The sequence below is a fragment of the Acanthochromis polyacanthus genome, chromosome 3 (genome assembly GCF_021347895.1).
Source record: "Acanthochromis polyacanthus isolate Apoly-LR-REF ecotype Palm Island chromosome 3, KAUST_Apoly_ChrSc, whole genome shotgun sequence".
Classification (NCBI taxonomy): Eukaryota; Metazoa; Chordata; class Actinopteri; family Pomacentridae; genus Acanthochromis; species Acanthochromis polyacanthus.
This window is the reverse complement of record NC_067115.1, coordinates 33,455,016-33,480,272: the sequence shown is the minus strand read 5'-3', so window position 1 is coordinate 33,480,272 and position 25,257 is coordinate 33,455,016. Positions and strand designations below refer to the sequence as shown.

At 39.6% G+C, this 25,257-nt stretch overlaps 1 protein-coding gene across 2 annotated transcripts in view; it reads right to left on the bottom strand.

Annotated features, from left to right (window-relative positions):
• Positions 1-482: 482 nt before the first annotated feature.
• The window catches only part of arhgap10 (Rho GTPase activating protein 10), a 61,564-nt gene continuing 36,789 nt past the window's right edge, over positions 483-25,257 (bottom strand). The window contains exons 20-23 of one of the 2 annotated variants that reach the window (XM_022194387.2): positions 23,179-23,344; positions 7,177-7,272; positions 5,609-5,700; positions 483-4,025 (exon numbers count right to left, since the gene is read on the bottom strand). In XM_022194387.2, coding sequence (XP_022050079.2) covers positions 3,937-4,025; positions 5,609-5,700; positions 7,177-7,272; positions 23,179-23,344 — 443 coding nt within the window. In that variant the 3' untranslated portion in view covers positions 483-3,936. The remainder of the gene's footprint in view (positions 4,026-5,608; positions 5,701-7,176; positions 7,273-23,178; positions 23,345-25,257) is intronic. The other variant, XM_051945973.1, reaches the window with a different exon arrangement.

Below are 25,257 nucleotides of genomic sequence, written 5' to 3'. Positions count from 1 at the left end.
TGTCCTCTGTACTGCCACAACTTTTATGTACTTTTATGCATAAATGTAATACATTTACAAGACAGGGGGACAAATAAGCCTTCCTTAACAATGAGTCAGTTCAGGTGGTCAGGATTACTACACAGATGTGGAAATGAACGAAAATTTAAAATAATTATTCCACCAAGGAATCCAGCGAAGTTATACGACAGTCAACATAGATTTATCTGTCTGTGCACAACATTACTCACGAATGGACTAACAGATTAGGATGAAATTTTCAGAGAAGCTCAGAAATGACAAGGACCAAGTGATTAGATTTTGGCAACGATGCAGCTTATAGTCTGGATCCACGGATTTGTTAGAGGATTTCCCATTGTGAAATAGCAGCACGGCATCACTGTAAGGATAAGTGGGCTGTAACGTGTAAATGATAATAGTAAGTTGTAATGTGTAAATGGTGAGTAAGTTGTAATGTGTAAATGATAACATGAGGCATGACATTGTTGAAATTGCCCTTTATTTTCCTCAGAAATTTCAGGTTGTTCATAACATTTTGTAAAAAGATAGTTCATTAAATGTGAACATGTTCAGAATGTACTTTTTTGGATTAAAACAAAGGGAAATATTTCGAGTTGTGGTTATTTACAGGTTATTAGAAATTTACTGCTCCGGTCCACTTGAGATCAAATTGGGCTGTATGTGGCCTCTGAACTAAGATGAGTTTGACACCTCTGTTTTAGAGGAAGAAACAGTGACTACGTTTATATGCAGTCACTAACCCTTTCATAACCAGAATATTAGCAATAACCCGGTTGCGTACGGCCATCTAAACACCCGCAAAAACCCGAATATGCTCATATTCGGGTTTTTAAAAACCCGAATAAGACCCCTGGGTTACTCCTTTTCTAACCCGAATATCTCGTAATATAAACGCGCATCGGAATATCCCCATAGAAAGAAACATTAATTTGCGTTCTGCGCATGTTTCATCCGAAAGTAATCTTGGTCTTTTGAGTACGGCAACTATATGCCGCGTCTGGCGCGCGACCCACCGGAAATTCACAAGGAGAGGTAAACAGACATGGTGAAACCACGAACCAGAAATGGAAATGACACAATTTGCGTCATGACGTTGTCTGTGCGTCCCGGTTTGGATGAGAATATCCCAATTGATTAGGCTGATCATGTAAACAGGAGTAACTCTGTCTGTTTAGGCATGTAAACGGGTTATTCCAAATGTTTTAGAAACCGGAATATTGACCTTAGCCCGAATATTAATGGCATGTAAACGTAGTCAGTGTAGTTACACTGAAGCCATTTTAAAGCAGGAAATGATTATTTTCCTGGAAAAGAATTCTAAATATGATACAAATAAATGAGTTTTTAGGGGTTTAATGACTGACCGGGGACTTCACTAATTGAATAGATGACTATTAGAACAGGAGAAATGTGAAGCAGTGACTGAAAAGAAGTCGTGTAGGGGAGAAGCTGACGGGTTTTAATTACTCCTGAGAGACAGACAGGTAGGCAGAAGAAACAGGAGAAAGGAAGGCAGATAGAGCAACATGCTCTCTGACAGACAGTCCAAAGCAGAGTGAGAGGCAGGCAGGGTGGAAGCCTCTATGATTCAGCAGTATTCTGGCAGAGGAAAGATGATGAAGGGCTCCGGCAGTGGGTGGTTGGAGTGATTCTGGGGGAATATTTTGCCCAAGTCATTAACTCTGGCTCATTTCATTATGTTACCACCGCGTTGCTTCTGGAAGCTCACGGACACGCGTTGAACCAAAAACCAGACTTTGAGCCTTTAAAGTCTCTTTAAATGGACAAACTGTGTGTTTATGCTGCTAAATAGTGCATCAGTCCACTTATCGGAGGTCTGAGCGTGGTGGTGGACTGATGGTAATTATGTAACTGAGGCCAATGCGCCGGGTCTGGAGGCCATTTGCTGTGTTAATTACACAGATGTAGTCGAAGAATTAACATGCATGAGGCTGAGATGTTAATGGATCGGGGAGGAGGAGGTGGATTAGTGTGTTTTCCTCTGTGAAAGATTACCATCTATTTTTAATCCCCTTATGGAAAGTTATTTTGGAAGCAGCTTTTAGTCAGATGGACCAGTGCAGGTCAATATAAAGGGAAAGGCTTACATTACACTACATGGCTCACTGTGTCAGGACTGCCTGCAGAATGAATCTGCATTTCACCATTCTCTTTATTCTTAGACTCTGTAGGAAAGTGTGCGCCTTCTCACTGACACAACCGATGAGCCAGCAAAAAATTAAGACATAGATTTCACATTAACCGAGTTATACATATTTCCCAATTGTGAAGTTAAACAGTTACACTCTCAGTCAGTGGGTGTTTTTCTCAATCTTCTTTGATCCATACATATTACGTAGGCCTTCATTTGGAAAACAATACAATTTAATGAGCTGATGTAACCATCATCAGCACCATCAGGGCCTGAGATAACAACAGTAAAAAATGTGATTAGGCCTCAATATTGCATTGTTAAAAATCATTTAGAACTCTTTTTTTTTTTTGCAAGAATACAAAATACAGTAAAAGAAAAAAAAAATCTTTATTTGTTTAACATTGATCAAGAGGATACCCAAAGGTAAAAATAAAAAAAATAATAAACAGAAAAAAGTCAAGACCCTTTATGAACGTCAGAAATCAATGTTTTAAAGTCTTGCAAATGAAGCACAGACAATCCGATGAACCAAACTTCTCAGGTAATTGTTTGTAAAAAGTGATTTTCCGAACTTATTGTGATGAGCTCAATCTAAATGAAAACCTGCCCTTCATTCAAAGGGAGTAAATGTACTTGGTCATAACTCCTTAATAGTTCAGCTGTGAGATGGAAAAAAAAAAACTCTAAAATGTCCTGTCAGAACTGCATTTTGTAATCTTACCAACAATAAAACACTGATTTTGAGTGAACATAAAGTGAAGTGAAATACAACATTTCAACTTTGTGGGAGTGTCATTTCTCTGCTCAGAAGAAACTGAGCAACGTTAAAAACAAGCTTTAAAAACAAACAAAACAGATCATTTGACATGGAAAACACTTGGTTTCAATCATTGCTGTCTACTGAAATTCACCTCTGTTCACACTGTTGGATGCTAGTGTTTAACACAACAGGGTTCTTCAGGCATCGGAGGCGTTTCACTGTGTTTCTGTAAAGGAGTGCACCAAGAACAAAACAGTACAGAGTGAATTTAAAATTCAAAACTCATGCAATCAATGCGCCAATTAAATAAAATAAAATTACAGTAGCGATGTGCCTCATTTTCAATATCTAGATATTCTCAAAACAACAGAAGAATACAACATTTTAGAAGCGAAAGCAGTAACACTCCAATTCGTTTTCACACATACCCGTACGTACATTTACACTTGGTGTTTGGATGGATAAGGCACACAGGTATCTCTAATCTTTTACCAGCTGAAAACAACTTTGCGTGTATCATAGTCAGGAGGGTCAAAAGCTACAGTGCTGACATTCTACCTTATACTTTCTGAAGCTCCCCCCTTTGACTGTGAGCTCATGGATACCATGTATAAGTGGGCAGAGCAGAGAGCGAGCCCAGACGGGCGCTCATCCTCTCTACGAAGTTACTTGGATGGTTAGAGGCTACAGCATCTTCATATACAGCAGGACACTGTAAGTGCAATCCCATTTTGCAGTTACAATGGTGAAACTCGTGTGAATATTTGACCGAGCTAAAGTCACGCTTGCACATGCATCACAACATCTACTTGGCAGCCACAATGGGTATACTTGTGTCTAGAATAGTCCACCAATAATAACATATAACAAACGTCACTGGATTGAGAGAAGTCAACGGGCTTTGGATTTAAAAAAAATAAAATAAAATGTGAATTGAGTTGAAGCACGTGCATCATACTCTTCTCGGTGACAAAGTGTCCATAAATATTTCCATTTGGTTCTACAGCATCTCCACATAGTTCTCAGGGATGAGGCCCCTCTTCCCCTCCAGCTCCCCCTCCAGCCAGCCCGGCTCCCTCGACTGGGTCACTGCAGGAGAGGACACAGCGTCACCAGGAGGGACAACACCACAGGGAGGGTGAGGGTGGGGGACACACAGAGGACGCAGGGCCCCCAGTGAGTATGTGTGCATGTGTTCGAGGTTTAAATGAGGAGACAGTGATTACGCTGTTAAACTAAACTACACTGTGACCCTTTTTAATCTCATCTAAGGTCTGTTTTCGATGCTTTTGCTTTTTTTTTTTTTTTTTTTATTTCACCAGGAGTTAAATCTCGGCAGCAGAATGAAACTTTCAGGAACTGCTTTGTATGACAGTCTGCCTCAGAACATATGAAAAGAATGATGATATTTACAAGTCCGGCAGCAGTCTTGTTTGTCTTTTGGCTTATTTTGTTTTGCAATTTTTCAGTCTACTGAAAACTGAAAGGGGAAGGAACTTAAAAGAGCTATTTGTCATGAATGTGTACACAAGCCGCCCCCAAAATTCAAAGGATCTCAACTTGTTATCAGTCTAAAATGGACTGACGGCTCCTCTCACATCAGGACTAAAACAATAAATCATCCAGACTGTTAATTTTCTTTCCATCAGGTATGTTTGCAGTATTGTTGAAATGTAACTAAAATGAGAAATAAGTCTGTTAATAAGTCTATAAGCTCAAGTTATTTCAGACTGGACAAGACCGTTTAAGACTAAATAAACTATTCAGAGATGTTCTCCAAATTGCAAGGTTAAGGAACATCAACATATGTTAAATTCTACTTTACACAAACTCTATATACAATGACTTGGTAAAGTATTCAAACCTCTTGACCTTTTGCACATTTGCTATGCGCACGGCGGAAACTAAAATTTTCGATATATCTCCATAGCACAGCAAAACATGCAAAATGTCAAGGGTCCTCAAGAGCAAGAAGTTGTTTGCTTAATGAAAATCTCATCACGTAACATTTATGTAACAATGTCAAGCACTTCCTTTGATGCCTGACTGAGTATAAAAGGACAGAATTTAAGGAAAACTATACGGAAACTTTGCAGTTTTTATCAGGGTAACTGGTGATTTAAGCTGAGAACTAAAAAGAGACAAAACTTTTATCAAACAAAAGCGTTCAGCTGCAAAATAAAGTACCTGAGATGGGCTGTCGAACAAAATTCAGTTTAGTTTGTGAAAATGTGACACTTTACTGTACATTTGGTGTTTATTATTACTGTTCAGAGAATATGAGCTCATATTTATAAGCTGGAAATTCTGCTTTTTTTAGATTGAATTTTGCTATTCCAATCATCTCTCCTGACAAAAGCTCTTTCATATTGATGTACATGTATCAAAACAGTAAATATATGCATGTGTACATAGATGCACACACAATGTCTGTGTCTCATAAAAGAGGTTTTTGATATAAAAAAAAAAAAGGAACTCCAAAATCCTCATTTCCTCTGAGAGTGATTAAAGCTCAGTCGAGCCTCTTCCCCGGCCCACCACTCCCCGTTCTCCCTCTCCTTGTCTCATCTCTATGTTCAATTGGAGATCAGATTGGCTGTTCGGTTTTCCTCCAAATCCAATATGCCGGGGCTGGTTCTGAGTGAGCGACTGGTGTAGGCGATAACACTTACCAGCGTTGAATATTGCGCCGACCTGGAAGGAGAGCTCAGAGTCGTGCTCAGCCTCACATGGGTACACTGCCTTGGCTTTCCTGCTGGTGACACTGAAAAATGAAGGCAATCAGTGAGCTGGCGGAGCTTTGGGGAGGATTACCGCACAGTTCAATCTGGGCCCGGGGCCTGCTTGTTCATTCACTCACTAGCCTGAAACAGCAGAAATGGGCCTGGCTGGAAAATAAGCAAAAGTACTCAGAGAGGAGTCGGGCCACTACACTCTTGTCTTGCTCTATCTCCAGTCTAGACAGACTAGGGAGCGAGTCAAAACACCCCTAAATGCACCTGTGTGTGTGTGTGTGTGTGTGTGTGTGTGTGTGTGTGTGTGTGTGTGTGTGTGTGTGCATAAACACAATGAGCTGCGGTGCTGTTTGTAGCAGGTTTTGTGCAGCCGAAAAAGGCAGGGACACATCAGGTCCTCGCAGCAGACAACCATCTATGGCGAGATAATTAAAAAGTAGCGGGGGGACTCTAAAGTAGGCTTTGCACGCAAACACAGGTAGAAAAGAAATCTCCCTCCACAGTGCTTCAGCTTTTAAATTCACATTTGTGCGCTTAGAAGCAGCATTTTAAATCAGTTTGATGTAAAAGAGCGCCGTCAAAGAAACCGTATTCATCGCTCTGCAAAGGTTAGTAAAAAGGCGTATTTATGCCATTCCACTCGCAAAAACATAAAAACCGTTTCCCACAGAAAGGTTGTTTTGCCCACCATTGCAAACCGTTATCTCAAATGCCAGCAACATTACCATGTCGAAATTGTGTCTTCAACACACGATGCCCTGATAAATATTTCATATTCTTTCTGCAGAACAGCAACAATGCGGGATGAGAAAGGAGAAAGAAGATATACAAAACTGAAAAAATAAGAAGTTTGTGGTCACAGAGTTGTCAATGCAACAATGCTCAGCCAAGTTCTCGAATTCAGAATTTTGGAAGAATGCACCCATGTGGAACCACATTTGGAAAAAACGATGATTTGTATTTATATGAAAATGCCATTAATGGATTGCCCACAGAATGCCCATGCTTTCTGCATATTCCTCGGCGGCATTTGAAGGCATTCAAAAGTGAATTCACCAGCGTAATGGACAGACTGTCTACACAGACCCATGCAGGTCGCTCAGATACCATTTGCGGGTTGACAAGGAGGCGGGCTGCTGCTGTAGCTATAAACCAATACTTGTGTTGCATTAAATCTCTCAAAGGTAACCAAATTACAGGAAGGGTGAATGTGTGGAAAAAGTCAGGGAGAATACTGATGTGCAAGGCTGCATGTAGATGTTAAATGAGTGAGGGAGTCGGTCATTCTGTTGAGTGAACATGGAAGATAAGACGGGCAAGCAAGTAATGGAGCAACTGAGTGAAGACTGAGCGAGTGAAAGAATCACAGCGTATGACATTTAACAGTTATGTGAGTGTGAAAATGACTAATCGCAACAGAAATATGGAAAAGGGGATGGAAAAAAGAAGTCAAGTGAAATTATCAAATTTAGTTAGGAGGAAAACAACAAAGAGGCATGTCTTACCCCTCCTCTGGTTTTTCTTTTTCAGAAGCAGCGGTGGAAGCAGCAGGATGGTTCTCTCTGGAAGCTCCAGGAGCAGGCTCAGATACTGTAGGGGATCTGCAAATGAAAAGCACCACACATGGGTCAGCACATATTCTATGGTGTAGTCTATTGACAGAAATCATGGTGGGTCATTCCATGAAAAATCAATCAATGCCTCCCACTTAACTCCAACAGAATCAGTTGATTTATTTATGTACAAAAATGTAGTATATTAAATGAAGCCGTGCAAAACTTTGCCTTCGTACTAAGAATATTTTCCAAACTACAGGCCCTCAGGGTGCGTAAGGGTGGGTTGAAATTTCTCACTTTTTATTTCATGTTATTTTTTGCAGCATATTTGACTCCAAGTATACAAGATAGCCACATAAAATTTTCAAGACTGAGAAACACATTTAAGCTCGAGTTAAAAACTGCAACCAAATCAATTTTACATCAAGTCCAGGGGTCACAACTTCCATTTTTGGTCAGCACAGATTTTTCTAAAGTCTATCTTGAGCATCAGCGGATATATCATAGTTTCAATAGCAAAACTGCACCAATAGAGTGTAAAACAGAAAACAAGCATTAGTACTCGGAAAGTGATAACTCTTTTCTGATAATTAATTGGGAAAAAAAAAACTTTAAAAAGTGCATTTCGTGTAAACTTTTATGGGTCATATCATCATGTGGGATAGGTGGTTGGTCATAAGTTAGAGCACTCAAAACATCTGATTTTCACCTACATGTTATTACCGGGCTTATCTGTTATCCATGATTCCATTTTCTAATTCAGCCATATTTTAACAGTCACAAATGTAGCGTATGGTTCTGAAATGGAGAAACAGCACTGGTGTTCACATTTTTGTGAGCAAGTGAGTAGAATTCAGTGCTTGCTCAAGATTCTTTCAAATTCTACTCTGATAGTTTGTACTGTTGGTCTACTTCCATCATCAGATAGTAAACAGTGATGATGTGTCATGTTGGTATCCAACACTTTTCTTTCTTTTCTACTGGGCAAAGAAACTAACTGAGTAGGAACGATTGTGGTTTTAATTCCTTGAGTAAATTGAACATAAAAGTTTACTTTTACAGAGTCAAAGCATGCCTGTAGTAGAGAATTATTTCAACACATAAGGAATCATTGCTAGAGGACGAATTTGGAGATAAAATGCAGATAAAAATGACTTTTTTGTAACTAGTTTTGATCTGGGCTGCACAGTGGCTTGATGGTTAGCACTTTCACCTTGCAGAAGATCCTCGGTTTGCATCCCGGTCTTTCCAGGATCTTTCTGCATGGAGTTTACATGTTCTCCCTGTGCATGCGTGGGTTTTCTCCGGGTACTCCAGCTTCCTCCCACAGACTAAAAACATGCTGAGGTTCATTGGTCACTCTAAATTGTCTGTAGATGTGAATGTGTGTGTGCTTGTTTGTCTCTGTATGTAACCCTGTGATTGACTGGTGACCTGTCCATGGCGTCCCCTGCCTTCACCCTAAGTTACCTGGAACAGACGGTATATAGATAATGGATGGAGGGATTTGGCTTGCGACACCTGAAATAAGCGCAACATTGATTTAGTAGCAGTTTATAACAGCCCTATGATTTTTTTCTGAATGCCTCCTTTACACAATAAAAATTACGAGCACTCCAAAAGGTTTGAAATTTCCGAACCCTAACCCTGTCTTTAGAGGAAAGTAAATCAAACCAACACTTTAAAATCAGTGTTGTCAGTGGCAAATTCCGGCATCGCAATCCATAATCTCAATCTAAGTTTTGCCTGTTAAAGCCACAATTTAGAACAGAAGCATCCAGGTAATTTTACTGTTTCAGCCCCAACTCTATGGAACAAGCGCCCCTTGACTGTCAGAACACCAGAGTCAGCTCCTCAGTTTAAAAAGCTTCTGTAAACACACCTGTTCAGACAAGTGGTTATTGGTCTTTTTAAGGTTGAAATGTTTTTTGTGATGTTTTATTTCTCTACTGTTTTATCTGTGTATTTTAATGCTTTGTGAAGCATTTTGTAACCTCTATTTTGAAAGGTACTATGGAAATAAAGTTTATTATAATAGCATAGTACCATTATGAATTATAATTCATTATATAATATAAATGAAGATAATAAATAATATCACGAATCATAAATCTCACTTCAGTGACAAAGCAATAGTAAACATTTCATCTTATTTTGTTCTCCTGTACAGCAGCTACATACAGGGAGCCACACTCTGCATTCTCTTTGTGTGCAGGCTGCACATTTGCCCCAATAAAAAGGACAGCAGGCTTCAATAAATTAAATCATCCACTCCACTCCATCTGCCAAAAAGCCTCTTCAAGAGGACCGACTCTCAGTCATTACCCATATTAACCTGAAAAGTAAATTCAAAGACCAACTTTGATGTATTTATCTGAAGATCTGAAATCTAAACCGAATACAAAGAAATTCATTTGACCTGTAGTATGGCTTCAAAATGTCTTGTGCTCAATAGCTTATGCCAAGCGGTAACATTAGATGAGATTTTCCCGTCCATCCCATCAACTTGTCTAAAGTGAACAGAGCAGACTAATAACAAATTCACCAGATGAAATCTTTTGTGTCTGTAAAACTCAGAGGGAGCAGATTCAGGATTTTAAAAGAAATGCAAACAAGCATGAATTAAACATGTTTGAATTCAAAGGGAATATTAATACATGGGCCACTTCTATGTTTTTCTGTGCAGAAAAAAAGCCAAAAGCAAAGTTGCAATTCAAACCTGCAATCACCACTGACACTGACAAAGGAATTCCATTTGATAAAATTGCATTTGACCGAAGAGCAAGGTTGTTTTAAATTCAATACATTAAAAACCATCTGTACAGACGCAAGATAAAAGTCTTCCCCGTCAGTGCATTTACCAGTTTACACATAGGTGATGAACTGAAATAAAATTATGAACAAGTAAATATTAGACACAAAGGAGTACTGAATAGTTTGATGAGAATGAAATTGATCGCATGCTGTGGTCTTGACACTCATCGGAACTGAACACATCTTAAACACTGTTTTTGAATTTGGACCAATGAGTCTGACAGAGCTCTCCATCATCAATCTAAAATTAAGCAATAAATATCTCTTGGAAAAATGGTGTTCATGTTACAAATATCTGTAAAATCCATGCAAGAAGCACTGAAGAGGCTTAACCCTCTTTATGCTTGTTTTTTATATATAGAATTTGTCCCTCATGCATGTACCTCCAGTGCCGACAGTAATGTGTCTAACTTCTACTGTAGTTTTATCTGTGCTTTACACTGGCTGTTGTCGAGGCCAACTAGTCTATGGCTAACCCACAGGAAGGAGGTAGGGGTCCTGGTAAAGGGAGGCAGAGTGCAGAGGAGGAGAGCAGGAGTCTAGCCAGGCTTCCTTCTGTGTTCCATGCCTGCCCCAGGGCCAGTGCTAATACAGCACATAATGAGCAAATTGCTCCTAGCTGCCGCTCCCATAGAGACGTTAATAAAGGCAATTAGAGGGAGCAGCTGGGGAGGGGCTGGAGGTTGAGTGGATGTTGTGAATAGCGGTTAAGTTGGCACTGGTGGAGGAGAGAGAGAGGTGGCCTTGAGGGAGAACATGGTAGGAGATCTTACGTGGACATAGGTGGAGGTAAACAGTGCTGGGCTCATGCTTTCTTTCCTCCCTCTGCATTGCTTCCTCCCTCTGTCTTTCTCTCAGTGCGCTTGTCCATCCCCAGCGGTGGCTGCTCCGTTCAGGCCTGGCCTGACTGTGGGTGATTTATAGCTCTGCAGCAGTGTGGGGCCACTGTGGTGCTCAGCTGCTCCACATCAGCATGGGGGGACAGTGCGCTGCAGTGCAGCAAATCCACTCATTAACCTAGGCCCAAGCACAACCACTGTCTGCCTGGTTCAGAGCCAAGAGAAGGCAGAGCAGAGGAGCACCAACACTTGACCCACCTGCAGGTGAACTCGCTCATAAACAGAAAACTCTGAATAAGGAGATATTATAAACAGAAACACACATACGCATATTTTAGTAACATATTCATCTTGCTGCTGCTTATTTCAGCTGGAAGAGGATGATACAGATCAAAGACAATCTTTAAAATATACAGTTAACTAAATAATTATAGAATAAACAGTTAGGGAAAATCAGTGAATGCCACATGGCTGCCCTAGAAACTTGTTAAATGTAACAGAGGTAAATGGATTTGTCCCAAAATTGCTTTCACAATTACAGCTAAGCCAAACCGAGGGAAATCGTTTGCCATTTCTCTTCAACAAAAATAGCATCAAGCTTTGAATTGCTCTTTCGTTGTTTTTACCCATCACAGGCCTAGCTAAGCTTTTTTTCTGCAAAGATGATTAAATACAATAAATGGGGACTTCAAACTGTGCTGTATGCAAGACTTGGATAAAAACGCCTTCCAGATGTTGGTAATATTCATGACAAGTTTTTAAGAATAGGAGGTTTTAAGTTGTGAAGATTTTCGCATGTATATCATTATATGAAGGAGACATTTTATCATAATCCATAAAAGGGCGTCATTGTAACAAACTGAACCAGTGTTGCAAATACTGAATCCCAAAGTGACCTGCAACTGGCGGTCTTCTGGTTTATCATTTGAAACATCAGTGCTATCACACATTATCACACACTGCCAGGTTAGTAGCAGGGAGAAATTCATCATTCAGAAGTGGTCTACTGCTTCTCATTACTGCAGGAATTTCACCCTGCAGCATCCAAGCCTTGTTGATCCTGGCGTGGAGCTAACATAGGGATGAGCGGGGCTATCAACTGTCTTTCTACTGAAGGAAGAAGGGCAGCGGTGGGATTTGGTTCTGTTTCTAGTAGAAAGTGGGATCAAACTTATAGCCAAGTTGCTCGCCCAGCCACCACCAGTTTGGGTGGGCAGGAAATAAGTTCTGATCCACCATTTTATGATCCACAGCTGTTTGCCAGTGAGAGCCTCAGAGGGCTGGAGGTAGGGCAGAGGAGAGGAAGAGGGGAAAAAAAGGCCAGAAAATGTAACCTCATTGGGTAGGACTTGGGGCAACGAAGCCACTGGGAGAAACTGTGAGTGAATTTAGGGAGAAGAGGAGAAATGAGGTGAGACATCGAAAATGACGGAGATGATAAATCGTGCCACAGTCCACACAGAATTATTGCATGATATAGTGAGTCAGGACACATTTGTGTATGACCAGGCAAATTCTGCTTCAGCTATCCTGCAGGAAGCTGACGAAAATATACTGGTTTCCAGGTGCGCTTTTGAGCACACCAGAGTGCAGATAACACATTTCTGAGAGTGGCTGGAAGTCATCTAGCGATTGCCATCCATACTGCTTTTTTTGGCCGGGACTGAAGCCGAAACCCTGGGTTCCACGCCAGAGAGGTGCTGTGCTAACAGGTCTCTACCATCTCACATGCTAAGATTTATGAGTGAACAAAGCCAGGGCGACACCCTGTGACATATGGCGCAAGTCTTCATAAAGGGACAGGGGCTGCGGCTATAAGGGTAAACAAGATGAATATCTCCCCAATGTCAATACGATTTACACGGCCAACGCACGGCCACCTGTCTCCCAAACAAATAAGAGCTGAGATTTACGACCTCCTCCTGGTTGCTCCTTCCGTCCTCCAACATGATGCCACATATGTGGGAAAGCACAAAAAAAATACCCGCAGGAAAAAAAAGGAGTTGGTTACATAAGGAGCATAGAGCCTTGTCTGTCTAATCCTGCAACTTAGGAAAAAAAAAAGCATGCCTACACACACAGGCGGGCATGCACCCACAGAGGTCAAAGAGAGAGGAATCACATTGTCCTCTGTCAAGTTGTGAGGTGGAATTGTTTTTATTTTACAGCTCTTTCCAGCTGATGGAGAAGGAGAAAGGGACAGTGAATGAGAAAAAGTCTATTTCAAGGTGAATCTGTAGACATGACACAGCAGAGTCTAACATCTGCAGCATAACCCAATAATTCATCTCTCACATCAGCATTCAAGACAAGTCAGGGGCTGGAAACAACAAAAAAAAAAAGGACCAAGGACTTAGTAGAGAGAGTGAGGACAGAAGGAGAAGCCAGTGAGAGACAATGCATCAAACTATTAATGCATTTTCCCTTCAGTACAAGAAACTAATAGGATGAACAGTGGGGCTAACATTAAAAATGTATTTCCCTTTACCTTAGCTAATCTTTTGTTTCATTTTTATCCAACTCAAAAGCAGTGAGTGAGCAACGTACGTGCAGTTTCCCAAAAATGATTCACAAAAGGACAGATTCTTATTTCCTACAATTGAGGGGCCGTTTACACGAGGACGCTTGCAGGTAAAAACGTCAAAATATTTCAACAAAACACCCTATCGTTTATACGAGGACGGCGTTTTGGGGGCTTAAAAAAGCAAAAATTTGAAACCGGCCTCCAGAGCGGAAAAGTAGAAAACGCTCCGCCGTTACGTTTCCGTCTAAACAGCAAAACGCAAAACTTTGCCGAGATCTGACCACGTCGCGTACGCGATTACGTCATATACGTGTGCCGGTGCTTTGGTTTGCCGGCCGGTACAAGGAAGTAAACAAAGATGTGTGATTATTTCCATCCTTCGTACCTTCAAGCAACTCTGGCAGCTCTATGTACACTACAGGAGTCGTACCAACAAACGTGCAGAATCTGTACAGATTCCATTCATGAACATTTACCGCGGCAGAGATCCGAAAAGGGAGATAGTACGCATGCGAGTCATTCCATCTCATTTCAACAAATCTGAGGAAATTTTGTTGCATGACCTCCTCTGATCATCTCCAAACTTTTTTTTTAACTATCCCAACATAAGAATAGATTACTTGCAAAGTTTTAACATCATATGATTGCTATTTGCTAAGTTATAAAATATTTAAATCCCTATTTTTCCACTCGGAAATTGATATGTTAGGTAGAAAGGCTTGATTTAGGAAGATAATACTGGGAACTGACTGATGATATAGACTTACAAGTGATCTGAAGGGTTCAAACACCTTAACAATAGAGCAGGAAAAAAAAATTTGGAATGAATATACCCATTTCTCTGTGGTACAGGGCAATTTAAAAATTTGGCGAAAATGGCATTTTTCAAGAATTTAGGCATTTTTTTCACAAATTTTAATAAGTAACAAGGTTCATATGTTATAAAAATCTCAAAGTACCTTAAAAGTTCTCTCTAACCTAAAAATATCCAAGAGCTAGCTAGTCTCCTTAGACCTCAAAACGATGCCTATTTATGAAACAGACTGAAAAACACCATACATATATTGGCACAGAAACCAATGTGGGACATGGAGTAGAAACATGAAACTTTGTCTGTATAACAATAAACATCCGAATAATTGATATCTGAAGTATCAACATTGTTTCTTGAATCCTTCATGGCCAATTTAACCAAGAAATGCACTATGTTTTATAGGCGTTTTTTTAGGAATTCTAACTAATATATTGCAGTTAAAATGAGTTATATTGCCTTAGGTCCCATGTAAAACATGTAATTTGTCCCCAACTTATCACACCACTATTTCTGTCCTTTGAACTGCTTGAATTTCTCTGAAATCAGGCCATCATCTGCACCAGATATGTGGTACTGTCCACCACGGCGTGTTGAAGGAGCAGTGATTGGACAGAGGATGTGGGCTGTAGGCACCCACACTACGTCATCCTTTCTAGGCCATGTGAACTTCTTGCTGGGACCTTTTGGGTGCATGAATTTCACTTGCAAATCTTCAAATTCAGCTGATAAGTCAAATACGATACCGAGGCTGTCCTGAGAATGCAGTCTGGGAGTGATGCCATTTCTTCTTATTCAGTTACTGTATGAAAGAAAAAACAATGTCTATATAATAATTAACTTCAGATATGCCCTTTGTAACTTATACTACGATGCTGATGCTTCAGATTCATCTTTCATCTTTAGTTGGTCATGTAAATGGTTCCTAAAAACAAAAACGAGGATCAAAATGTATAGTAAATTGATTCAGCAGTTGCTCATCTTTGGCACAAGAAACAAATATGAAAGTAAGTTCACACATACTTCACACATACTAGTTCCTCCAAAAAAAATTTGAACCACGTACCATGTATCCCACATGCACTTTTTAATGCCTAAAGTTAGGCTATTTTGGGTCTACACCTGAGTTCAACAGCCTATAAATCAATAAATAAGCTTTATTTTAATGTTTTAAAACTTTTACCTTATGCAACTTTCATTAGTAAAGAAGAAAATTCATTCTTTCAATGTCTTTTCACAAGAATAAGTCCTAAAATAGAGGCATGAAAACCCAAAATAAAGTCGCCCATGAAATAATAAGGATATTTTGGGAAATTCCACAGTCCAGTATTTTTTTATTTTCATTCATTTCTATACTTTTCTCACCAGAAGGGTAAAAGTTTTGGAAGGGGAAAAAATTCTGACCATGTAAAAGGAGTATAAATTGCTTTTTTTAGTAGTTTAAAACCCTAAAATCATAGGCGAGGATTAAGTTTGGACTGACTATGGGTATTAGATTAGATCATTACTGCTTATACTGTATGTTTATAACCATAATACTTTGCATTTGTTCATAAAATTACCCAAATAAAGCCCAAAAAAAATTTTGGGAGGATCTGAGAAAGTGGTGCAACAAGCATTTGTTGAATTGACATGGAATGACTCATGCGCGTAGACATGGCAGAGTTTTATCACAGCACCACCCAGCTGCCTGGCATGCATATCAGATTGAATTCCACACACTATAGAGTCACCGTATATACGCAGATTTCCTTCAAAACCGCTCGTCTCAACGTGAAATGACAAGACCCCACTTGTGCGTTTTCTGTTAAGATGGTCCTCGTGTAAACGGCCCCTCAGTGTCAACTCATTGTATTAAAAGACTAATCAATAATAACAATTGTCTTAACTTACTAAACATACCAGAGTGGCAAGGAGGGAACTGAGCTACACAAAATGTAGAAAAGTATAACTCCTTCCCGTAATAAACACAGCTGAAGGTGTTTAGATGCACTTCCTATTTAATAATCTACAGGGGAAGAGTTACTCGTCTCTGCCTTAAAGACACTATTTTCAGGTTCTTGTTGGAGTATGCATGCTAATACAGGAAGGATTTTGCTCCTCATTTTAGTCTGCTGCAATGTGAAACATAACTGCCAGTTAAGGTAACAAGTCTGCATCAAAGTTACTGTCAGGCCAGAAGATATAAAGCAGAGAAAGTGCTAGAGAACATTTGATTTTTTTTTTCTCCCTTTAGGTAGGGTAAAGTTAGGATAGTGAATACAGGCCTGACACAAATTCTAACATTTTGCTATCAAACAATTAAAGGATCTTAAAAAGTACATCTTAAAAAATAAAAATATTACACAGACAAAATTAGTAGTGACCTATTACAAAGCATAATGGTGAAATTTCCAGTGTACTCCCCCAATTAAACAAATAAAAAATTAAATAATATTATTTATATAACTGTAATCGTGAAAATAATGTCACTTAAGGATGCAACTGAATAAAAAAGAATGATGAATACAGTTTAACTAGAATCACCGCCTCGTGGTTGTGTCCCTCCGTCAATTAGTCAAATTGATTTGACTTGACTTTCTTGTTGTTCTCCTATATGTCGACTGTTCTCGGTGTTGTTTCTTGGATAATTTTACAAACTTGACCAATAAAGCTGATTCTGATTGAACACAAAGTTGTAGCCAGAGGACAATGCATGAAATATGGATATTGCTGCAAAGAATCAGCATAGCAGATCAATAAAATCATCAGAGTTTAATAGATTAGCATCACCAACCAATCCAGGATCTGACAAAGTGTCGCATTAATATTGTCACAAACTGTCCTTTGGTTCTTGAATTACAACACTGAGTAATGACCAGCAAAGTGTTTCATGCAAAAAAATTGTAATATCGCAGAGCAGCTGACCTTTGACCTTTAGAATATTGAATGTCATCACCTCGCTCGTCATTTTTTTCTTGGTTGAGATTTGCGTGAAATTCAGTCATAATTAGTGTATGAATGACTTGTGTGTGTTTCACAAAGTCATGGGGACCTTTGATCTTTTACCTCCAAATTCTAATCGGTTCTTTGTAAATGTAGCTGGTTAGTTCAAATTGGTGCCAAATTTGAAGAATCTCTCTCCAGGTGTTCCTCACAGGAATGGGATGATCGGATGGAAATGCCTTCAGATCATACTTGTTGTTCGTCTGTGTGAAAGCGCTTTGAGGCAGTGCTCTGAATCACCACCCACATTTCTGATAGGGTCAGTGATTCATAAAGTGAATGAACGAAGTGAAATGAAACGGCAACCAAGTCTGATCATGACTTGGAAGCAAAGATTAGTTGATGACTCCACCAGGGAATATGATAGAGTTATGTGACGACTGGTGTATGTTTGTCTGTCTGTCTGTTTGCAACATTAATCATAAACATACTTGGAGGAAATTTTCAGAAAAGGTCAGAAATGACACAAGGACCACCTCCTTCTATTTTGGCAGTGATGCTGCTTATCGTCTGGATCCATGGATTTGTTTAAGATTTCTGTATCATTGTCAGAAAGCAGCACAGAGTCACTGTAACTATAACAACAAGTGAATGCTACATCAGCTGCCTGCTGTCGATCACATGATTGTGATCCGACTACAAATCCACAGTTGCGGACTTCTTGGGACTTACCCGTCCGAAATTATACAAGGAACAATTGTTTAAATTGTGGGGTGTTTCCCACTTCCATCAATTCCTGCCGCCCGCTACATATTTAGGTCACACAATTCAGTATCCATACATAATGTACACATGCATAAAACACACCTGTGCACAGCACAAGGTCATTTTGTTTGTGGGTACATCTGTATTAAATGACCACATTCTATGGTGCTGTGATTTCTGATCATCAACAGCTAACAAGAAAAGCACTTAGAGCACAGTACTCCGCCAAGGCTATTCACTCCCCCATATGGCATTGTCAGAAATGCAGCATTTTATCATTATTGTCATTTACTATTATTGATGATCAGAAATCACAGCATTGTAGAATGTGGCCATTTAATATACACTACTCACATTAAGTTAGGGATATTGTAAATAATCAGTTTGGATCAGACAGGATTTATACAACAGAGACAGACAATGGATAATATAACCAGTGCCTTAATAGTTGGTCTTGATGCGGAAAAAGCCTTTGACTCTGTGAGATGGTCTTTCCTTTACAAAATAATGGATAAACTTGCATTTCATAGTAATTTTGTGAATGTGATTCAATCTCTGTACTCGGGACCGACTGCTCGTGTAAAGGTTAATGGGGATCTCTCAGACTCTTTCGTGTTGGAACGAGGAAGTAGGCAGGGCTGTCCGATTTCCCCGCTCTTGTTTGCATTATTTATCGAACCACTTGGACAACTTTTGAGACAAACTTCCCAAATTAAGGGTATTACAGTGGCGGGATTTGAACACAGGGTGGCTATGTTTGCCGACGATGTGTTGGTTTATCTGGAGGAACCGGAGAAATCATTCAATGGCCTAATGACTCCATTAACAGAATTTGGAAACGTATCTGGTTATAAGCTTAATATTTCAAAAACACAAGTTATGACATTAAACTTCACAGCTTCAATACATTTACAAAGTGGTTTTAATTTAAATTGGGAATCTTTGGGAATAAAATATTTGGGTGTAACGGTGACTAAAGATTTAACTATGCTTTTTCAATCAAATTTTAAGCCATTGTCATTGAAGATAAAGGAGGACCTGCATAGGTGGAGCCTTGTCCCCTTTTTAAGTCTAACCTCCAGAGTGAATGCCATTAAAATGTCAGTGCTCCCTAAGCTGTTATATTTGTTTCAAACGCTCCCAGTAGAAGTGCCTGAAAGTCAATTTAGGGAGTGGGACAAACAAATATCACGGTTTATCTGGCAGGGAAAGAAGCCACGAGTTAGGTATAGTACAATGCAGTTAAGGAAAGAAGAGGGAGGAGTGGCCCTCCCATGCCTAAGATACTACTACTACGCTTCTCAGTTAATTCCACTTCTCTACTGGTGCAATGAAGAGTATAGATCAAACTGGAAGGAATTGGAGGTTAAGATGGTGACCAGATTTCCCCTGCATGCTGTGATAGGGGATAGAACTCTTGGGTTACAAATAGGAGAGTCTGGCAACTGTTGGATAAATTTCACATTAAAAATTTGGCATGAGGTTGTTAATTTGACAAAAATTCATAAGATGCTGAATTTATTTAGATGGGTTGCATTTGACTCTGATTTTCATCCCAATAGAATAGATAATGCTTTTAAATCATGGGCAAAGAAGGGCCTTACAACATATTGGTCATTTACCAAAAATAATGTTTTTGCTAGTTTCCGGGCTCTCCAGAAAAAATATGATTTGGGAACAACCGAGTTTTATAGATATCTTCAAGTTAGACATAGCTTTACTTCGAAATGCAAAACCTCTAATTTTTCACCCTGTGATATAGCATTTTACAAAATATTGAAATCAGCATATGGTATCTTTCCCCGAAAAATGATTTCTGGAATATATAATGCTCTCTTTACTACCAACAAATGTAAAACACTTTATATAAAACAGAAATGGGACAAAGAGGCAGCTATTAATATTTCTGAGGAACATTGGGGTGAAATCTGGTCATTCCAGTGGTCTTCTACTAGTTCACTGTCTTGGCGTGAGCACTGTTGGAAGAATGTTGTGAGATACTTCAAGACACCTGCTCAGGGTAAATATGCAAAGACGGCAAAATGCTGGAGACAGTGCGGCTCAGAGGACGCTAATCACTACCATATATTCTGGGATTGCCCTAAATTAAATGGGTACTGGAAAGAGATTCATAGAAGCTTAAACTTGGTATTTGGAATTGACATACCATTTAATTTTGAAAGCCTCTATTTGGGCCATGTTACTTGCTTGGAACAGAGAAGTGATAAAAAACTGCTACAGGCCCTTTTAGCTGCAAGTAAAAAAAATATTACAAGAAAATGGCTAACTACTGCTCCACCCTCTCTAAATGGCTGGATTGATATAATTTTTGAAATCTTTACCATGGAAAAGTTGACCTATATTTTAAATATGAGGAAAGACAAATTTTATGACATTTGGAATAAATGGATCAATTGCATTGCTCAAATGAGACCAGAATTTTTATGACTTCTCCGAGTGGTTTTGACCAAAGGTGCTTTTATACATATCTTTATTTATGTATTAATATTTTTTTTTCTTTTTTAAATACCATACTGTAGGCTCTCCTTTGAAGTTCGTAGTTCCAATTTTGTTTTTTGGGTTTTTTTTTTTGTTTGTTTTGCATTCTGCTTCTGTGTTCGAATTGTTCATTTTTGTTTGTATATTGGCAATGTGTGAGGGGAATCAATCTCCAGCTTTTTAAAGAGAAGATATTAAAAAGGTAAAATTTTTGTTAAAGGCGATTTTACACTAGAGGAAAATTCTCCCACGCAACTTACTTTAAAAAAAAAAAAAGGAAAGAAATGTTGAATAAGTATTAAGATGTACATGTCTTTGTAATTTTACTCTTTCCAAAAAAAAAAAAAAAAAAGTTAGGGATATTGTGAGGTCCTCAGTGGATTTCATACATAAGGTGTTTGTTTCACTTCAGTGATTTTTGGGGATAGGAGAGCAATTGTTTTAGGGTGCTAGACACACCTTAGTATGTGTTTTCCACATAATGGTCTCACTGTGTACAGTGCGCCTTACATATTGGGGCAAATACCAAAACATACAAAAAGACAACCCTTTTCATTGTGGCATCAATTTCAACATTCTGAGGGTATAAAAAAGCTGGTATTGTCAATAAGTCATTCCCAGTTCATCCTTCTAGCAGCCATGAACACACGACGTCACTTAACGGACGAGGAGCGCCACCTGGCCATAGCGCCTTCAGGTCGGTAGCAGGCAGATGTTGCTCGTGAACTTGGTGTGTCTCAAAGTGTCATCAGCAGATTTGCAGCAAGACACAGAATTACTGGCAGTGTTGATGACAGACCCAGGAGTGGAGCCCCATGAGTGGCGGGACACAACGATGGCCAGTACCTAAGGACCTATGCACTCAGACACCATTATGCAACGGCCACACAGCTACAGGCCTGTTTACGTGAAGTGAGGGGTACTAGGGTTTCCAGACAAACCATTCGCAACCGACTCCACCGCTTTGGCTTGAATGCCAGACAACTGTTGCAGGTGACTCCACTGACACCAAGACACCGCCGTGACCGTTTGCAGTGGGCACAAGACCATGTGACCTGGACACTGCAGCACTGGTCTACCGTCCTGTTCCCTGATGAGTGTCGGGTCACCTTGCACAGAAATGATGGTCATCAGCGTTGCTGGAGAAGGCAAGGTGAGTGATACGCCGAGGTCAACATGGTCCCCAGAGTTCGCTTTGGTGGAGGAAGTGCAACAGTCTAGGCAGGCATCACCAGTCAGCGCAAAACAGATCTGGTGATTGTAGATGGCTCAGTCACTGCACATTCTTACCTCAGACACATCATAGAACCCATCATCATCCCCCAATTCTGCCAGCACACCCCCAACTTTCTGTTCATGGATGATAATGCTTCACCACATGGTGCCAGAATTGTCACAGCTCGACTTCAGGAAGTCGGAGTGCCTCATATGGTATGGCCAGCAATGTGCCCTGATCTGAACCCCATAGAGCACGTCTGGGACCAGCTGAAGCAGCAACTGGGTGCTCGTACCCCACCCCCACGTGACCTGGCAGAACTGCATGTAGCACTTGTGGAGGAGTGGAACGCGTTGCCTCAGAACAACATCATGAGGCTAGTTATGATCATGAGGCGTCGCTGTCAAGCTGTCATTGCGGCAAATGGTGGAAACACCCGCTACTGACTTAGTCAATTTTGGTTATTTGGGGCTATCTTCATTATTGTCTAAATTGTTGGGGTAATAAATACTGCACTAATGAAAATGGTGCTTCTTCTCATTCATTAATAGTAATATCAAAGGGAACTATTACTTATTTTGTTATAATTCAGACCAAATAGGAAAAGTACTCATGTAAATAACAATATCCCTAACTTATTGTGAGTAGTGTAGATGCACAGGCATGTGTTATGCATGTTTACGTTATGTACGGACACTGAATTGCGAGACCTACATATGTGTAAATTACTGTTATAAAAGGCCTGTTGATCGGTTCATCACTTTATGCAAAGCTTTGCTTTGCTAGTGTTAAAATAACCGTTGGGTCCATGCTTGTATTTTGAAGGCATATTTTTTAATGTTATGGGCTTTTATTTTTGGCACCATTCCCACAGCATAGGAAGTGGTTATCTAAGAAGCGCTTTCCTGACATAAGGAAGAAGCTGCCAAAAAGTCTGAAAATCATCATGCAGCTGATGAAGTGTTCACTTGTTGTCATTGTTACAATGATGCCATAGCAGCTGCTATCTCGCAATGGGAAATCCTTAATCCTTGGATCTGTCAAAATCTAATGGGTTGTGTCAATTCTGACCTTCCCTGAAAGTTTCATCTAAATCTGTAGATACATTTTTGAACAATGTTGCACATGGACAGGCAGACAGATTTACAGATTCACAGAAAAACGTACGCCGATCGTCACGTAACTCCGCTGTGTTCCTTGGCAGAGCAATAAACAAATACTGCATGTTTTAATGGAATACTTGTGATTATTCCAACACTTTACCTGCCAGAGTAGTAGAACTGATCTGATGCACCAGAGGAAGAATTTTTAACATCAACACCGCTAAATATTACTACTTTAAACTGTCTACGCCAAATGACAGAAAGAGATAAAAACTGAATCAGTAAATAGTCTAGAGTATCGTGTATTCTTGCATCATAGTGTAAATGGGTAACACTTGATCCTTCCCTTTCTCATTTGTGACTTGTTTACTGTGTATCTACAGACCAAAACCTGTGTTTTGAGTGAGTGCACAGTCACATATTGATTTGGGACCTGAGCATAGTGAAGCACTCACCTGGAGTTGCTGCCTGAGCTGAGGCTGCTGCCAAGTGGGGGGTGATCGGTCTTCTCTATAGGCGTCTCTGAGGCTGAGGCGGACGACGACTGGGACGATACGGACTCATTGCTGCCCATTGATGTCTCCTCTGTAGTCAGGCTGGAATGATCTCCCACTGCTGACACTAAAAAAAACCAAAGAAATCAACCAGTGTTTGTTAAAATTACCAGCATTTATTTATTTATTATTTGTTTTATTCAGCTGTAAGAGGTTCTCCCTAATGATAGCATACTTGATAATACAGCTGAAAAATGTATCAATGCATAGAGCAATGCTCCATCAACAGGGGACTTTATGAAACAAACCGCTGTCAAAATAGGCAAGATTTACAATCAAGTTTGCATTGTTCATAGTTATACACTCTTGCAATCATAGACTTAGGAACCTCAGAGACAGCTGGGAGATTCAAGCTCTAGTATTTCAATTTTGCTGTCAAGTAAAGATCATGCTGTTGAGAGACTGGGAGGCACAAAAGGACTGTTAATGTGAAAGGGGGAAAAAAGCTGCTTTGTTTAGATCATTGCTTCTCTTTTCTGCAACAAACGTATCAATGATGTAAAATCTGATATTTCGTTAAAATTGAACTGAATTGGTAATGAGCTTACAGCCTGATAATTACTAAGGGGATCACAAATTCTATATTAATCTTGCATACAACCACAACATTACTGGCTTTATGTTTTTCAGTTATACTATATCTTAACTGTGATTTTTACTTGAGAAAATGCATTCATGTAAAGGTCCAGCACAGTTTTTTTTTTTTTTTTAAGTTAATCCGATTGATCAAACCTCAGATAAAGTCAGGAGGAGCTACTCTTAGAGATATGTGAGGCGATGCTGGTGTAATTTGTCTCTTCAACAGATAAAACAGGAGAACGAGTGAGGCGTCAATCAAGCAAGATCTATACACGCCCACGCGCCTTGAGAAAGTGGTCGAATCAGGTTAAACAAGTGAATTACCTGTGTGGGTGGACCATAGAAGCAGAGAGCCAAAGATATCATAATCATTTAGCATTGAACATTTATAATTCCACTGGCGTAAAAAAATAAATAAAATAAACTAAACGGCTACTGTTCACATTAATCAAATTACAACTAAATCTGTTTAAATAAAGTCTTATTTCTCTTTGGTCGATAAATTCTTTACTGTACTCTAAGTTTGATAGGTGTTACATACAGCTTAATCCAGGGGTGTCAAGATCCGTTCCTGGAGGGCCACTATCCTGCATGTTTTAGATGTTTCCCTCTTCCAACACACCTGATTCAAATGATCAGCTCGTTATCAGGCTTTTGCTGAGCTTGATGATGAGCTGATCATTTGAATCAGGTGTGTTGGAAGAGGGAAACATCTAAAACATGCAGGATAGTGGCCCTCCAGGAACTGAGTTTGACACCCCTGGCTTAATCGCTTAGAACATTTAAAAATTTCATAAAATCTGTAACAGATATACCATTGTTCTGTAATCATCTCCTGAAAGATAAAATTCCTGTTCTTCTGCTCTGTATTTTGCTATTCATGTTAATCAAACTGTATTTAAATCTATTTATATAAAATTGTATTTCTTTTTGGTCTACAAAATTCTTTAGTGTACTTTGTAACTTGTATTTGACATGTGCTGCATTTCTGAATGGTAACATGCAGCTTAATCGCTTAGAATACTTAAAAATGCAATGAAATCAGTAACAAATACATCAGTGTTCTGCAATCATCTCCTGAAAGATAAAATTCTCGTTCTTCTGTTCTGTGTTTTTTGGATGACTTCCTGACACTGATTAATGCACACATGGTGAGCCGTCACATCTGCAGGGATATCAGACATGCAGCGTCGCATGTAGAGTCACACACAGAGAGTCATATGCATACCTAAACACTCTTCTCACTTCCCCACTTTGAACATCCTTAAATTTGCTTTTACCCTCATTATGTGGGACCCATATAAAAGACACAAAGGTTAATAAAGGATTACGCCTTTCATCCCTGATATTAAAATACCCCACAGTAAAAGCTGGGACACAAAGAGAGGCAATCTGGTAAGC